Below are 16450 nucleotides of genomic sequence, written 5' to 3'. Positions count from 1 at the left end.
TACCATGGAGCGTCTTGCTTTCAGACCTTGATTCTTGGCCAAGGCTTAAGCAAGATGCCCCTTCCCCTTTCCTTGTGACACTCCAGGCCCACTTGCAAAATTCCTCTGCATGATCTCAAATCCACATCCCTTTTATTGAACTGTTTATTTGTGGTCAGCCTCTTGGGCTGCTTCAGGTAAGTGTCGAAATGGGTGTTAGATAACTGCTGGTTCTAACAACGCCTGCATTGAGATGACCACGTAATTAAGATGGACCAGCTCTGGGTGAAGCCGATTCATTGCTCATCTGCAAAAACCCAATTGATTATCTGCTAATAAATGAATAGACCCTCAGTGCATTAGCTGCAAAGGTCTTCAGGGGCAAAGGCTGCGTGGTGGAGGTAAGGAGAGAGGCCAAACCCAGAGTTGGCATTGAGTCGACCCTGCCTCCAGATAGGGGTCCTACCCAGTATCTCCGGGAAGCCTCCAGACTGGCCCCCAGGGAGTTTCCGAAAGAGCAGGTGGGCTGACGTTGCTGAGGAAAAGATTTTATTAGAGACGGGGGGGTGATGGGTGGGGTAGGAAGGCTCCCCCCCCCCAAGGCAGGAACCACGGAGGCCTGGCTCTCTTCACCCTCTCAGTTGGTGCGGTGGAAAGTGTTTGTGCCAACCCTGCAATGAAGCAGGAAAGAGAAAATGTCAAAATTCATGGTGGCATGATTGCTGCCCCCCTCCACACAGAGACTGAGCGTCCCATCCCCCACCCCCACCCCCCTTCCTCCCCTCAGCAGCTGTCAGAGTGTTGCCAGCTGTGGTCTGACCAGGCTGTGATGCCACCCAAGCCGCACTTCAACTGCCTGTCACTGACAGGTGCCCGAGGACGCTCCCCAAAGGCTCCTCTGGGGTCCTTCGTGGGGGGAGGGGCAGGAAAGGGACCTGGACATGGCAGCCTCCCCCCCCCATGGGAGCTGCTCAGCCCCGGGTGCTGAAACGGGCCTTGGAAGGAGGGGAGCCATTGGTGCAGCCTTCCAAGGGCCCCTTTTGGGGTGGGGGAGGAGAGAAAAGGGAGGGGTGTCCGAAGAGACTCCCAGGGCCCTTCAAGCCAGGGGCCACAGCGGCTCAGCCCCTGCTTTGCCTTACCTGGTTGCCCTCCAATCCCCTTGCATGGACTGCACGGCCGCACGTTCCAGCCAGGAGGTCTTCAGCAGCTGCCTTCCGTCCCCATCCACAAAACACTGACCCACAAAGACGGTGGTGGAGGCTGAGGGAGGAATCGGCCAGGGACTCAATTGGGGGAGGGGTACAGTTCCCACCAATGCACCCCTGAGTCTTTGGGCAGCTCCAGCTAATGGGGAGGGGGCCTTTTGCCCCTGTCTTTACACAAAGGGAAGAAATAGCCCAGCCTATCAAAACCAGCTCCACAAAGAAAACACAGGTTAAAATAGGGAAGAAAAGGGTAAGTGACACCTGTGAACACCCTAGACGCGTTCAAGTCATCAGGACCGGATGGATCACACCCCAAAGTTCTGAAGGAACCGGCAGACGAGACCTCAGAACCACCGAACTCTCTTTCAGAGGTCCAGGAGCACCAGGGGAACTGCCAGAGGATTTGGAAAAGAGCGGATGCAGTTCCCATCTTCAGGAAAGGAAAAACAATAGATCTAGGAAACCACAGACCCATCAGCCTGACCTCAATACCTGACAAGATTTTGAAAAAGATAAACAAGCAACGAGTCAATGAACACCTAGAAGAAAAAAACCCTAGAAGACGCCAAAAGCCAACGTCGGTTTGTCAAAAACAGATCATGTCAGTCTAATCTTATAGCATTCTTTGGAAAACTGACCAAATTAGCGGACTAGGAGAATGCTGTCGATGTGGTTTATTTGGACTTTAGTAAGGCTTTTGACAAAATAGACCATAACCTACTGTTAGATAAAGTAGAAGAATGTGGGATGGACAGCAACACCACCAGATGGATTCAAAACTGGCTGACCAACTGCAGTCAACACATAGTGCTCAACGGAACTGCATCTCCATGGAGGGATGTGTGAAGTGGAGTCCCCCAAGGCTTCGTTTTAGGCCCAGGACTCTTCAACATCTTCATCAAGGACTTGGACAAGGGGATAGATGGGGAACTCATCAAATTTGCAGATGACACCAAACTGACAGGAATAGCCAACACTCCAGAAGACGGGCACAAAATACAGAAGGATCTTGACAGACTTAGACACTGGACGCTACATAACACCATGACATTCAAAGGTGGAGACAGTCAGGTTCTGCACTTAGGCAAGAGAAACAAAATGCACAGATACAGTATAGGTGGCACCTTATTTATTTATTTATTAAATTTATATGCCGCCCCTCTCCGTAGACTCGGGGCGGCTCACAACAGTGATAGAAACACTGTACAATACAAATCTAATAATATGAAGTTAAAAACCCATAATTTAAAAACATGCACACAACACACCATACATAAATTATATACGCCTGGGGAAGATATTTCAATTCCCCCATGCCTGACGGCAGAGGTGGGTTTTGAGAAGTTTACGAAAGGCAAGGAGGGTGCGAGCAATTCTGATCTCTGGGGCGAGTTGGTTCCAGAGGGCCGGGGCTGCCACAGAGAAGGCTCTTCGCCTGGGTCCCGCCAAATGACATTGTTTAGTTGACCGGACCCGGAGAAGGCCAACTCTGTGGGACCTAACCAGTTGCTGGGATTCATGCAGCAGAAGGCGGTCTCGGAGATATTCTGGTCCGATGCCATGAAGGGCTTTATAGGTCATAACCAACACTTTGAATTGTGACCGGAAACTGATCGGCAACCAATGCAGACTGCGGAGTGTTGGTGTTACATCGGTTTACCTAGGGAAGCCCATGACTGCTCTCACAGCCGCGTTCTGCATGATCTGAAGCTTCCGACCACTTTTCAAAGGTAGCCCCATGTAGAGAGCAGTACAGTAGTCGAATCTCGAGGTGATGAGGGCATGAGTGACTGTGAGCAGTGAGTCCCGGTCCAGATAGGGCGGCAACTGGTGCACCAGGCGAACCTGGGCAAACACCCCCCTCGCCACAGCTGAAAGATGTTTCTCTAATGTGAGCTGTGGTTCGAGGAGGACACCCAAGTTGCGGACCCTCTCTGAGGGGGTCAGTAATTCCCCCCCAGAGTAATGGACGGACAGATGGAATTGTCTCTGGGAGGCAAAACCCACAGCCACTCCGTCTTATCAGGGTTGAGCTTGAGTCTGTTGACACCCATCCAGACCCTAACAGCCTCCATGCACCGGCACATCACTTCCACTGCTTCGCTGACTGGACATAGAGTGGAGATGTAAAGCTGGGTATCATCCGCATACTGATGATACCTCACCCCATGCCCTTTGATGATCTCACCCAGCGGTTTCATGTAGATATTAAATAGCAGGGGGGAGGCGACTGACCCCTGAGGCACCCCACAAGGTAGCAACCTAGAGGTCGACCTCTGACCCCCCACTAACATCGACTGCGACCGACTGGAGAGGTAGGAGGAGAACCACTGAAGAACAGTGCCTCCCACTCCCAACCTCTCCAGCCGGTGCAGAAGGATACCATGGTCGATGGTATCAAACGCCACTGAGAGGTCAAGAAGCACCAGGACAGAGGATAAACCCCTGTCCCGGGCCCACCAGAGGTCATCCATCAATGCGACAAAAGCAGTTTCCCTGCTGTAGCCGGGCCTGAATCCTGACTGCTGAGGACCTAGATAATTGGCTTCTTCCAAGGACCGCTGGAGCTGGAGCACCACCACCTTCTCAACAACCTTCCCCTTAAAGGGAAGTTTGGACACTGGATGATAGTTGTTGAGAATGTCTGGGTCCAGGGAAGGCTTCTTGAGGAGGGGGCGCACAAGTGCCTCCTTGTATGGATCCGGGAAGGACCCCCTCCCCAAAGAAGCGTTGACAATCTCCTGGACCCAGCTCCGTGTCACCTCCCTGCTGGCCGAAACCAGCCAGGAGGGACACGGATCCAGCAAACAGGTGGCCGAACTTACAGCTCCAATGGCCTTGTCCACTTCATCAGATGTCACCAGATCAAACTCTTCCCAGACAGATGGACAAGTACGTGCCCCAGTCACCTCGATTGACTAGTTGTCAGTCGACTCTGTTATCCAATTGGAGTCGAGGTCGGCCCGGATCTGAGCGATTTTATCAGCAAAAAACGTGTTAAACTCCTCGGCACTACTCTGCAAGGGCTCCCCAACTCCCCCCTGATTAAGAAGGGAGCGGGTCACCCTAAACAGAGCGGCCGGGTGGGATTCCGCTGATGCAATCAAGGCGGCATGATACGCGCATCTTGCAAGTCTTAATAAAAGCTCTTACAAATGTTTGATCGGATTCGGACTTACTTTATTTATTTATTTGTTCGATTTGTATGCCGTCCCTTTCCCTGGTCCCCTTTTACTCTTCCTCCATCGCGTCTCTAGACGTCTCTTCTGGCGTTTCAACTCCCGGAGCTCCTCATTGAACCATGGGGCTCTACGGGGTCTAGTGCCGCGGAGTGGTTGCAACAGCGCAATTCGGTCAAGGGCCGCCGCTGCAGCCTTGTTCCAGGCCTCAGCCAGAGACTCTGCCGAGCTGTGGACGAGTGTATCTGGAATAACCCCAAGCGCCTTCTGAAAGCCCTCAGGGTCCATCAGGCATCTGGGGCGGAACAACCTAATCTGTTCCGCCTCCCTGCGGGGAAGGATTGGAGCCAGGAAGTTAAGCTGTAGTAGAAAATGGTCGGACTATGACAAAGGCAACACTTCTAAGCCCCTTAGTCTCAGACCATTACTCAATTGCTCAGAGAGGAATACCATGTTGGGTGCGTGCCCACCCTCGTGAGTCGGACCCTGTACTACTTGAGTCAGGTCCATGGTTGTCATGGTGGCCATGAACTCCTGTGCCAGTCCAGAGGATTTGGCATCCTGGTGTCCTAGGTCTGTGCAGTTCAGCCTGTGTCCCCGTCCAGCACGCCCCCTTCCTTGGAAGCCTCTCCAGCCTGCCCACTTCACAGCTGCTCTCTCTCACCTGGTGCTTCTCAGGGTGCCTCGGTGCTCTCAGCGTCTCTTGAAGTTGTGGAGAGACGCCTACGTCCCCGTCCGGCACGCCCCCTTCCTTGGAAGCCTCGCCAGCATGCCCACTTCACAGCTGCTCTCTCTCACCTGGTGCTTCTCAGGGTGCCTCGGTGCTCTCAGCGTCTCTTGAAGTTGTGGAGAGACGCCTACGTCCCCGTCCGGCACGCCCCCTTCCTTGGAAGCCTCTCCAGCCTGCCCACTTCACAGCTGCTCTCTCTCACCTGGTGCTTCTCAGGGTGCCTCGGTGCTCTCAGCGTCTCTTGAAGTTGTGGAGAGACGCCTACGTCCCCGTCCGGCACGCCCCCTTCCTTGGAAGCCTCTCCAGCATGCCCACTTCACAGCTGCTCTCTCTCACCTGGTGCTTCTCAGGGTGCCTCGGTGCTCTCAGCGTCTCTTGAAGTTGTGGAGAGACGCCTACGTCCCCGTCCGGCACGCCCCCTTCCTTGGAAGCCTCTCCAGCCTGCCCACTTCACAGCTGCTCTCTCTCACCTGGTGCTTCTCAGGGTGCCTCGGTGCTCTCAGCGTCTCTTGAAGTTGTCTCTTGAAGTTGCTCAACAGTAGTAACTGTGAGAGGGATTTTGGAGTGCTAATGGACAACCATTGAAATAGGAGCCAGCCGTGGGCAGCAGCTGCCAAAAAAGCCAACACAGTTCTAGGCTGCATCAGCAGAGGGAGAGAATCAAGGTCACAAGAAGGGTTAATACCAATTTATAAGGCCTTGATAAGGCCACACATGGAATCCTTCATTCAGTTTTGGTCACCACAATGCAAAAAGGATGTTGAGACTCTAGAAAGAGTGCAGAGAAGAGCCACACAAAGAGGACGAGGGGACTAGAGGCTAAAATGTACGAAGAACCAGAATGGTTGCAGGAACTGGGCATGGCTAGTTTAATGAAAAGAAGGACCAGGTTAGACCTAAGAGCAGCCTTCCAATATGTCTTTCTGGTTGCCACAAAGAAGAGGGAGTCAAACTATTCTCCAAAGCAGCTGAGGGAAGAACAAGAAGTAATGGGTGGAAACTAAACAAGGAGAGAAGTAACTTAGAACTAAGGAAAAACTTCCTGACAGAACAATTAACCAGTGGAACAGAGGTTTCCTCCGGAATTTGTGAAGGCTCCAACACTGGAAGTTTTTTAAAAGAGGTTGAATAACCATCTATCTGAAGTAGTGTAGGGTTTCCTGCCTAAACAGGGGGGTTGGACTAGAACCATAGAACCATAGAAAATGGACGGCAGAAAAAGACCTCCTGGTCCATCTAGTCTGCCCTTATACTATTTCCTGTATTTTATCTTAGGTTGGATCTATGTTTATCCCAGGCAGGTTTCCAAAGTCCCTTCCACCTCGGTGTTGTTGTTTTGTTGCTGTTTGTATTATTATTATTATTATTATTATTATTATTATTATTATTATTATTATTATTATTATTAAATGACAGAATCTGCAAGAGGCCACCCAAGGAAGGGGAGACCCACTAGGTTCCCTCCCTCCTCCTTCCATTCTATTGGTCCCATTCCAGGTCATGAAGGCCTCTACCAGAGAAGGTCCAGTTGACGGTGAAGCCAAAGAGGAGCTGGTCCGTCAGTTGCTGGAAGCCCTGCAGCGGGGATGGCAGGATGCATCCGGGAGTGTCCGAGACGGCCGTTAGGTACCTGCCGCTGAACACCCCCGCCTTATTGACGCCGTTGATCTGCATGGTGGAGTTGAGGTCATTCGTCCAGTTGCCCCTCAGGACGCACTGGAGGAAAGAAAGCAGGCAAGGGCTGCGGCCGAGCCAGTCGACCCAACAGGGGGAGAGGCTGGCAGCGCTGGCCCCATTTTCTCCGGGGATTTGAAACCTCCCCCTGTGCCCACGTGCCCGATTCCCCCCTCGGGCTTCCCATGCCGGGAGGGGGCGGCAGAGTCGGCCCATCCCAAAGTTCCGCCGATCGAGGTCGCTCTGCCCTCGGCCCAGCGAGCGGGAGCAGCAGCCCCGGCGGCAGAGTAGCGCAGCCTCGTCCGCCCGCCCGCCCGTCGGGGGCTCCGGGGCTGAGCGGGACGGGACCGGGGGCGGCCCCAACCACGAGGCAGCGGCGCCCTCTAACCAGGGCCCGGGAGCGGGCGGGGGCTTTGCACGGGGGAGGGCCCCCCCCCGCCTCTTACCTGCCACGGGGCGAAGCGCTCCGAGTTCCGGGCTTCGGCGGAGGTGCCCGAAGAGCCGAGCAGGAAAGCCAGGAGGAGCCCCAGAAGCGCCCCGGTGCCTGTCGCCATGCTGCTCTTCGGGAATCCGGAGTGGCCAGCCGCGGGCGGGACGCCCTCTTATAAAGCCCCGCTTGGGCCACTACACGCCCCGTGGAGCTGCCGCCCGCCTTTCCCCACACCCCTGGCGGCAGGGAGGGGCCGGGCGGCAGCTCCACGGGGGGACTTGAGGGCCGCCTCCTTCTCCAGGTGGAAGAGCTCCTTGACGTTCCTGGCGAACCTCTCGCGGTGCATGGCCTTGGCCACCGACACCAGCTCCTCCTTCTCGGCCGGCGTGATGGTCCTCACCGTGTACTCTATGGGGAGAGCAGCCGCCTCAGAAGCCCCACACGCACACATACACACCTCCTGCCTCCCCGTTGCTTTGCGTCAGCTGCTCCAGGAGGGGCCTTCGCCCCACCCCCCCGCTGCCCTCCGACCAGAGCTCCCTACTGGGGGGGGGAGGCGAGGGGACGCCTGTTGTCTGGGCCGGAGCCTCGGACAGGGACCCTCCGCTTCGCTGCCTGCCTCCCCGCCCCGCTCTTCCGCGGCCAGGGCCCAGTTGGACGGCCGAAGGGAGCCGGCCTCTGGACCAAGAGCTACAGCCCCGGCGCTCTCTCCTCGACATCCCCCGCCCGCCTGCAGCCCCGGGCCCGTCTGCGCTTCCGGCCGGCCCACTCGCCGCCCCGGCCGACTCCCACTGACTTGGCGCGGCCTTCTTGGCCGGCGGGCTTTTCCTCTTGACTATCGCGCGTTCGGGCTGCTCCGCGCGGCCTTCCGCCTCGTCCAGGCGCCGCTGCAGCCCGTCGGAGGGCGCCTTCCAGGAGAGCGGCGAGGACGAGGAGAAGGTGAACGGGGAGCTGTCGGGCGGCGCGGAGGAGGGCTCGCTGGGGCTGGCGCTCCGCGGCTCCGGCCACTCGGACGAGGAGGCTTCCGGGCGGTCGTCCTCCGCCTCCCCCTCCAAGGAGCTGGACGTCGGCGGGACCGTCTCCTCGCCGCTCCCCGGGGAGGTGGAGGCGGGCAGGATCAGCTCTTCCTCCACCTCCCGAGCCGTGGGCGACGTGCTGCTGGGAGCCGCCTCGTCCTCCGCCTCCTCCGCCGCGGCCGCCTGCCAGGACACCGCCGGGGGCAGCGAGGCCGCCGCTTCCGTGGGTTCCGCTTCCATGCTGGCTCTGCGGACACAAGAAGCGCGGGAGGCGGTGGGGCGGGGCTCGAGGGGACGGAGCCTGGGCCGCCACTCGACGGAACCCGCTCCTCCCTGGGGCAGCTTTGCGTCCAGCGGAGGGCGCAGAGCCACCGACGGGCTTTCTGCCGCTGGGCTGCGCGGCTTGTGGTGCAAAGGCGGGAGCCGCTTCGCCTGAGACGACCGCCGGCCCGGCAGGCCCCGCGAGCGCTTTCCCCGGCGCTCCTTGAGGTGGTTTTGGCTGCGGATGCAGTGAAGCGAATTGGGGGGGCTGGGCGTGGCGCGGGGTGAGGGGCCTGGGGCACCCGGGGGCCTCCCCCCCCAGACACACAGAGAGACGTCCCTCGCGCAGCAGGCCGCCGATAGGCCAGTATTACTGGTACTGGCGTCAGGGGCCCGGCCAAATTGAAAAATGGGGGGGCGGTTTTGGCCCATCACCGTGTGCCGGCCCCCTGGCGCCCACAGCAGTCAGTGTGCCCAGCACCGTTGTGTGCTGTAGGCTCCGCACGCCTGCGCCAGTGCAACCCAAAACGCCCTCCCCGCGCACGCGCACGGAGACGCGTCCGCCCCCGCCCTCTCCGTACCTCTAGCCCCCTCGCGCCCCTGGCTACTCGCCGCTGCCCCCCCGCCCGATCCGCCTCTCTTTCTCTGCTTCCCACCTTGGAGCGCAGCTCCTCCCGCAGCAGGAACGTCCACCCCGGGCTCTCAGCGAGGGGGCTGCAGGAGAGGCGGGGCAGGCGTTCTCACAGCGGGGCCCGGCAAAAGTGATTTTCAATGTTGGGCGCGCCGGCCGGCTCGTGCTCTCCCCATCCCTGCCAGCCCGCTCGGAACATTCAAAGTAAGAAAAACCTTCCCCGGCGAAGAGGGAAAGTGAGAAAAAGAGAGAGAAAAAGGGGGGGAAGAAAGAGATAGCAAGAGAGAGAGAAAGAGTGAGAGAAAGAAAACAAGAGAGAAAAAGAGAGAGAGAGCAAGAGGGGGAGATATAGAGAAAGAGGGGGAGAGATAGAGAAAGAGAGAGAGAGATGAGAGAGGAAGGAAGAGAGTGAGAGAGGAAGAAAACAAGAGAGAGAAAGAGAGAGAAAGAAAGAAAGAGAGAGAGATATGAGAGAGGAAGGAAGAGAGTGAGAGAGGAAGAGAGAGAGAGAGAAGAGTGGAAGGAAGAGAGAGAGAAATGATAGAAAAAAGAGGAGAAAAAAAGAGAGATGAGAAAATGATTGAGGCAGAGAATGACAGGAAAGAGAGAGAAACAGAGAGAGAAGTGACTCTTGATTTAAAGCATATGGTAAAAGCACTTAAATAATAACAGAGAAAAAAACCCAGCCCTCACCTGTTTTTATTAATAGTTTTGCTGGTTGTTTTAGTTTTAATAGTAATGGATTTTGGGTTTTTTTAATTATTAATTTCTTTTAATAAAAAAGAAGGGATTTATTTATTTGTTTGTTTGTTTATTTATTTATATATTTGTTTGTTTGTTTATTTATTTCTATGCCGCCCAGTCCCAAGTTTTTCCTTATTTCCAGATTGCATTTCCTCTTGGTGAGGTTCCGCCCATTGCTTCTTGTACTACCTTCTGTTTCCTTCTGCGCCAACTCAGGAAGCACAAACTGCCCCAGGAGCTGCTGATCCAGTTCTACAAGGAACCATTGAGTCCGTCATCTGCTCCTCTAGAACAGGACTGACACAGACTTCAGAGGAGAATCAGAACTGCAGAAAAAAACAATGCCAATCTGCCTTCCATGGAGGACCTGTAGATTGCATGAGTCAAAAAGAGGGCGGGGAAAATATTGACTGACCCCTCGCACCATGGACATAAACTGCTTCAACTCCTATGCTCAAAACGTCGCTACAGAGCACAGCACATCAACACAAACAGACACAAGAGCAGTAAATAATTCCCTCAACACTGTCAAACATTTTACTAAGTCCACTACTATTACTACTAGTTTTTTTTCTCATCATTCCTATCGCCCATCTCCTCCCACTTAGGACTGTTTGACTGTAACTTGTTGCTTGTAACCTTAAGATTTTTATTAATATTGTTTCCTCGTTGCTTATTTGACCCTATGACAATCATTAAGTGTTGTATTTCGTGATTCTTGACAAATGTCTCTTTCTTTGATGTCCACAGAGCATCTGCATCAAGACAAATTCCTTGTGTGTCCAATCACTCTTGGCCAATAAAGGATTCTATTCTATCAGCAACTGTTCCAGTTGGGCCTCAACCTTTCACTTTTGGGGGGGGGGGGTCTGATGGGGTAGAGAAGATTCTCACCCCCAGGCTGCCCATGGTCTTTGTTCTTAACTTTTAATCTTTTTATTCTACTTTCAGTTCTTTTTAGCACGTCTTAACTTTCATTCCATTGTTAGCCATCCGGAGTCACTGCATTACTGAGGTGGGTGGGCTAAAAATTTAATAAATAAGTAAAATAAGCTCTCCAGTTCTTGAGTTGTTTTTTGAGGTGCTACCATGGAGCGTCTTGCTTTCAGACCTTGATTCTTGGCCAAGGCTTAAGCAAGATGCCCCTTCCCCTTTCCTTGTGACACTCCAGGCCCACTTGCAAAATTCCTCTGCATGATCTCAAATCCACATCCCTTTTATTGAACTGTTTATTTGTGGTCAGCCTCTTGGGCTGCTTCAGGTAAGTGTCGAAATGGGTGTTAGATAACTGCTGGTTCTAACAACGCCTGCATTGAGATGACCACGTAATTAAGATGGACCAGCTCTGGGTGAAGCCGATTCATTGCTCATCTGCAAAAACCCAATTGATTATCTGCTAATAAATGAATAGACCCTCAGTGCATTAGCTGCAAAGGTCTTCAGGGGCAAAGGCTGCGTGGTGGAGGTAAGGAGAGAGGCCAAACCCAGAGTTGGCATTGAGTCGACCCTCCCTCCAGATAGGGGTCCTACCCAGTATCTCCGGGAAGCCTCCAGACTGGCCCCCAGGGAGTTTCCGAAAGAGTAGGGAGGCTGACGTTGCTGAGGAAAAGATTTTATTAGAGAAGGGGGGCTGATGGGTGGGGTAGGAAGCAGTGTTCCCTCTAATTTTGGGGGGGGGGGCGGAAAAGTATAGTGTCTGAGCGGCAGTCCCTTCGGGACTGGGCAGCACAGAAATAATAAATAAATAAATAAACAAACAAACAAACAAATAAAAAACCCACCCTGTTTTGCCTCAGAGAATTTCAAAATAAAATACCGGACTGTGTGTCTATAGCAGTGAGCTCATAATAGGGCAACTCTATCAATATCAAAATGCCACTTAAATAGTTGAGCTAGTTTCAAACTAGATTTTGATTTTCTTTCTCTCTTCCTTACTCCCATTCTTTCTCTTTCTCTTTTCCTTCCTCTCTTTTTTCTATCTGTTTCTCTCTCTTCCTCTCTTCCTCTCTCTCTCCTTCCCTCTCACTCTTTCCCTCTCGGCTTCTGGGCAGGTTTGGAAAACTCTGAGTTGATGATGATTTTTAAGTGAGCGATTGCTCACCGCTCAGTTTAGAGGGAACTATGGTAGGAAGGCTCCCCCCCCCCCCAAGGCAGGAACCACGGAGGCCTGGCTCTCTTCACCCTCCCAGTTGGTGCGGTGGAAAGTCACCATGCCAATGCTACAATGAAGCAGGAAAGAGGAAAATGTCAAAATTCATGGTGGCATAATTGCTGCCTTCCTCCCCCCCCATTCTGAGCATCCCATCCCACACCCACCACACTCCTTCCTCCCCCTCAACAGCTGTCAGAGTGTTGCCAGCTGTGGTCTGACCAGGCTGTGATGCCACCCAAACCGCACTTCAACTGCCTGTCCCCGAGAAGGACCGAAGGAAGCTCCCCAAAGGCTCCTCTGGGGTCCTTCGTGGGGGAAGGGGCAGCCTCTCCCTGGAAGGAGGGGAGCCATTGCTGCAGCCTTTTGGTTAAGGGGCCACAGCAGTTCAGCCCCTGCTTTGCCTTACCTGGTTGTCCCCCAATCCTCTTTCATGGACTCCACGGCCTCACACTGCATCCAGGTGGCCTGCAGCTCCTCCCTCCCTTCCGCGTCCATGAAGCACTGGCCCACTAGGATGGCCACGGCCTCTGCGGGGGGAACTGCCCAGGGACTCAGTTGCAGGAGGGGTACAGTCCCCACCGGTGTGGCCTGGGAATGGCACAGACTGCCCGGGGCCACCCGGTTCCCTGCCGCCTCCCCCCCATTCTGTTTCTTACCCGTCCAAACGCTGGGCGGCGCTGCCGGTGAAGCTGAAGCTGATGGCCAGGCCGAAGAGACGCTGGGCCGCCCCGTCCTGGATGCCCTGCAGTGGGGAAGGCGGGATGGGAAGGGGCGAAAATGCCGCTAAACGCCCCCGTCTGGTTGACGCCATTGATCTGCATGGTGGTGTTGCGGTCAATCACCCACTTGCTGGCCAAGACGCACAAAAGGGGAGGGGGAGGAAGCAGGTGGTGGCCGAGCCAGGCTGCCCAACAGGTGGAGAAGCTGGCAGGTGGTGGCCCCATTTGCTTCAGGTATTTGAAAACTCCCGTGGGAGAAGGTTCGGGGGCTCTGAGGCTCCGGGGCTCTGGCGCTGAGCGGGACGGGACCCGGGGTGGCCACCAACCCCAAGGCAGCGGCGTCCTCTGAGCAGGGCCCGGGAGCGGGCAGGGGCTTTGCACGGGGGAGGCCGGGACCCTCCACCCCCCCGCCTCTTACCTGCCACGGGGCGAAGCACTCCGAGTTCCGGGCTTCGGCGGAGGTGCCCGAGGAGCCGAGCAGGAAAGCCAGGAGGAGCCCCAGAAGCGCCCCGGTGCCTGTCGCCATGCTGCTCTTCGGGAATCCAGACTGGCCAGCCGCGGGCGGGACGCCCCCTTATAAAGCCCCGCTTGGGCCACTACACGCCCCGTGGAGCTGCCGCCCGCAGCAGGGAGGGGCCGGGCGGGGGCTTGTGGGACTGGCTGGCTCTGGAGCCACAGAGGGGGGTCTGGGGGCCACTTCTTCTCGGGGGCCCGTGATCCACCATGGCTGAGCCCACCCGGGCATCCTTCCTCCTTCGGCCGGTCTCTCTCGGTGGTCCTGTCCCGCCATTGGTCCGCCAGCGCTCTAAGCCCCGCCCCTTTGTCCCCGGCCTCTCCCGAAGGGAAACTTTGCTAGGGCCATTTATGTATGTATGTATGTATGTATGTACGTACGTATGTTTAAAGAGACCTTGCAGGTCATCAGGTCCAACCCTACGCCACCCCCAGCCACAGAGCAGTCTAATCTCTTTTTGAATGTGTCAAGTGTTGGGGTGTTCACAACCTCTGCAGGAAACTTCTGTTCCCCTGGTTGATCGCTCTGACCGTCAGGAAGTTCCTCCTTGTTTCCAGGTTGAATCTCTCCTTGGTCAGTTTCCATCCGTTGCTCCTGGTCTGGCCTTCTGGTGCTTTGGAAAACAGTACGACCCCCTCCTCTCTGTGGCAGCCCCTCAAGTGCCTGTATACTGCTATCATGTCCCCTCTGGCGCTCCTTTTGGCTCGACTCTCCATGCCCAGTTCCAGCAACCTCTCTTCACATGCCTTGGTCATTCTGGTTTCTCTTCTCTGTACCTTCTCTAGAGTTTCAACGTCCTTTTTCTAGTGGGGTGACCAAAATTGAATGCAGGACTCCAGGTGTGATCTGACTAGGGCATTATAGAGTGGCATTAGGACCTCTTTAGTGGTGGAGTGTATCCCCCTGTTGATGCATTTTAAGATTGTGTTGGCTTTTTTTAGCCATTGCTGCACGTTGCTGGCCCTTATTGAGTTGGTTATCCCCCAAAACTCCGAGATCTCTCTCACAGTCGCTGCTGTTAAGTGTGATTTCTCCCAATTTTTCTTAGATTTTTCTTACCTGGGTGTAAGATTTTTCTTTTTTTCAACATTAAATTTCATTTTGTTAGTTTGAGCCTACAGTACTAGATCTTTCTGTCTTTTGAGCCTGTCCTCTGGGGTATTGGCTACCTCCCCCAGCTTGGTGTCATCTGCAAATTTGATTAGTTCCCCCTCTATTCCCTTAACTAGGTTGTTGATGAAAATGTTGAAGAGCACTGGGCCCAGGACTGAACTCTCATGCACCCAACTGCCTACCTCCTTCCATGTGGATTTGGATCCGTTGAGGGCTACTCGTTGGGTGTGGTTGGTCAGCCAGCTGTTAATCCATCTGCATGTGTTGTAGTCTATCCCACTTTTTTTTCCAATTTGTAGAGTAGTAGGTTGTGGTCTACTTTATCAAAAGCTTTACTGAAATCCAAGTATATTAGGTCTATTGCATTATGCTGGTCTACTGATTTGGTTATGGTGTTGAAAAATGATATGAGATTGGTTTGACATGATTTATTTCTGACAAACCCATGTTGGTTGTTGGTTATTATCTTGCTTGTTTATTGGCTGGGACATTTTAAACCCTGATGTTCTGTTCACAAAGACTTTACACTTGTACTGTTCAGGTCCTATACGACCCGGAGCAAAAACGGTTTAATTTAGGTACTTAAATTTGGTCTTTTTGAAAACCTTTTTCACTAGGATACTAATTTGAACTTTTCTGAATACAATGAAAGTAAAATTGAGGTGAAAAAATTTATGCTTATATTTTTATTTTGCTTGCAGTCTTGAGCCTCCAGTAGGGCAAAAATAGTCTCCCCAGGCTTCAGAGGCCCCGGGAGGCTACAAATGGGCCTGTTTCTGCCTTCCCAATTTCCTGGGTGCCTGTTTTTCACCCTCCGGAGCCTCGGTGCCCTGCACTTACCTTCTTCCAAAATGGGCCAAGGGGGGACTCCTGGGAGGTGTGGTGCAGGTTGGGTGTTGCCTGGCAGGAGTGGGATTTGGGGGTTTTCTGAACTGCCCAGAGTCTTAGCTAGAGGTTCTCCTGATGCCCTGCAAACTCCCAGCAGTGACCCCTGCTTCCCACCCAGAGGCCAAGCATCCCGGGAGAAATTGTGCCCTACAGAGATCGTTTGGAGGCGGGAGAAAGAGTGAATGTGCTAGATTCCCTTCATATACTGCCCCTCTTCAGGGGTGGGATTGAAAAATTTTAGCATCCAGTTCTCAGTTGCTGGATGGGTGTGGCCGTGGGGACGTGGTCTACCCATCCTCCTGCACCTTGGTGTCTGTATGCGTGGTGGTGTTTTGTCCCCTGCAGGCTCCAGGAGCTTTTTTAAGCTTCTGAGTTGACAAAAAACGCCCCCCCCCCAGGCCTGTTTCTGGACTTCTGGTACTTCCTGTAGGCCCATTTTTTGCAGTCTCAGAGCCTCCACGAACTTCCCTGGCATCCAAAACAGAATGCATGGAGACCCCCAGGAGGGGAAAGGTGGGGTGGGCGGAATCAGCCAGTCCTTGCAACTACTGTACCAGCAAACCAGATGTGAAATTAACATCCGGTTCACACAAACCTTTAAGAGAAGATTGAACTGCCACTTGACTGGTGCACTATAGGGTTCCTGCTTGGGCAGGGGGTTGAACTCGATGGCCTTCATGGTCCCTTTCAACTCTAACAATAAACAAACAAACAAACAAATAAATAAATAAATCTCAAACCCCCCCTCTGGCTATGTAGGGCCGATGAGGAGGAAGCAAACTACCAGATTGTAGGAACACAAGCGAGTGGTCAGAGAAAAAGACCCCAAATCATTGGTAGCCTCACATCGCAACAAAGAGGGACAGGCCTTCAGCTTTACAGTGGCTACGATTGTTAGCCAAGTAGAGACAAAAATATTTGAAACTGGGGAACTGGGCCCCTTGTCAGTGGGGAGGAGTTCTGATTTACGACCAGCCCACCCGTCAGGAGGCACAAGGAAAACCATGAATGATTTCATAGCCTGCCCAATTAACAACTAAAAACTACACATGGCCAGCAACCACATAAATGCAATGCATAGAACATTCTGGAGCGCGAGACTTTCCCTGAGGACGAGGTCCAGCACAAGCCTCAAAGCTTGGGAGAATAAGATTTGGCCCCAGGGACTGAGTCAGATGGGATCCTGCGACATTGTTCTGGGGAACCTACACTTGC

General features: G+C 54.0%; 2 protein-coding genes across 2 annotated transcripts; both read right to left on the bottom strand.

The window, feature by feature from the left end:
* Positions 1-525: 525 nt before the first annotated feature.
* LOC139155943 (avidin-related protein 1-like) lies at positions 526-7386 on the bottom strand. Its single transcript, XM_070731322.1, has 4 exons — positions 7214-7386; positions 6608-6809; positions 1119-1239; positions 526-650 (listed from the first exon to the last, which is right to left on the bottom strand). The coding sequence occupies exons 1-4, from the start codon at positions 7319-7321 to the stop codon at positions 617-619; spliced, it is 465 nt and encodes a 154-aa protein (XP_070587423.1). The 5' UTR covers positions 7322-7386; the 3' UTR covers positions 526-616.
* Positions 7370-13246, bottom strand: LOC139155945 (uncharacterized). Its single transcript, XM_070731324.1, has 6 exons — positions 12848-13246; positions 12668-12743; positions 12408-12528; positions 9131-9188; positions 7994-8696; positions 7370-7605 (listed from the first exon to the last, which is right to left on the bottom strand). Exons 1-6 carry the CDS (start codon positions 13244-13246, stop codon positions 7370-7372), a joined length of 1593 nt encoding a protein of 530 aa, XP_070587425.1.
* Between the last annotated feature and the right edge of the window lie 3204 nt (positions 13247-16450).

This window comes from Erythrolamprus reginae, unplaced genomic scaffold (assembly GCF_031021105.1).
Source record: "Erythrolamprus reginae isolate rEryReg1 unplaced genomic scaffold, rEryReg1.hap1 scaffold_149, whole genome shotgun sequence".
Taxonomy (NCBI): Eukaryota; Metazoa; Chordata; class Lepidosauria; order Squamata; family Dipsadidae; genus Erythrolamprus; species Erythrolamprus reginae.
This window is presented reverse-complemented; position numbering and strand designations above follow the sequence as displayed.

Bases quoted from the DNA above. Each gene is read 5' to 3' on its own strand.
- LOC139155945 (XM_070731324.1), bottom strand. From the start codon at position 13,246: ATGGCGACAGGCACCGGGGCGCTTCTGGGGCTCCTCCTGGCTTTCCTG. The intron at 9,189-12,407 runs GTAAGGCAAAGC...CCTCTCCTGCAG, and splicing joins GAGGATTGGGGGACAACCAG to CCCCCTCGCTGAGAGCCCGG. The intron at 8,697-9,130 runs GTGGGAAGCAGA...AACCACCTCAAG, and splicing joins GGGAGGAGCTGCGCTCCAAG to GAGCGCCGGGGAAAGCGCTC.
- LOC139155943 (XM_070731322.1), bottom strand. From the start codon at position 7,321: ATGGCGACAGGCACCGGGGCGCTTCTGGGGCTCCTCCTGGCTTTCCTG. The intron at 1,240-6,607 runs GTAGAGGCCTTC...TTCCTCCCTCAG, and splicing joins CGTCAACTGGACCTTCTCTG to CCTCCACCACCGTCTTTGTG. The intron at 651-1,118 runs GTAAGGCAAAGC...GCTTCATTGCAG, and splicing joins GGGGATTGGAGGGCAACCAG to GGTTGGCACAAACACTTTCC.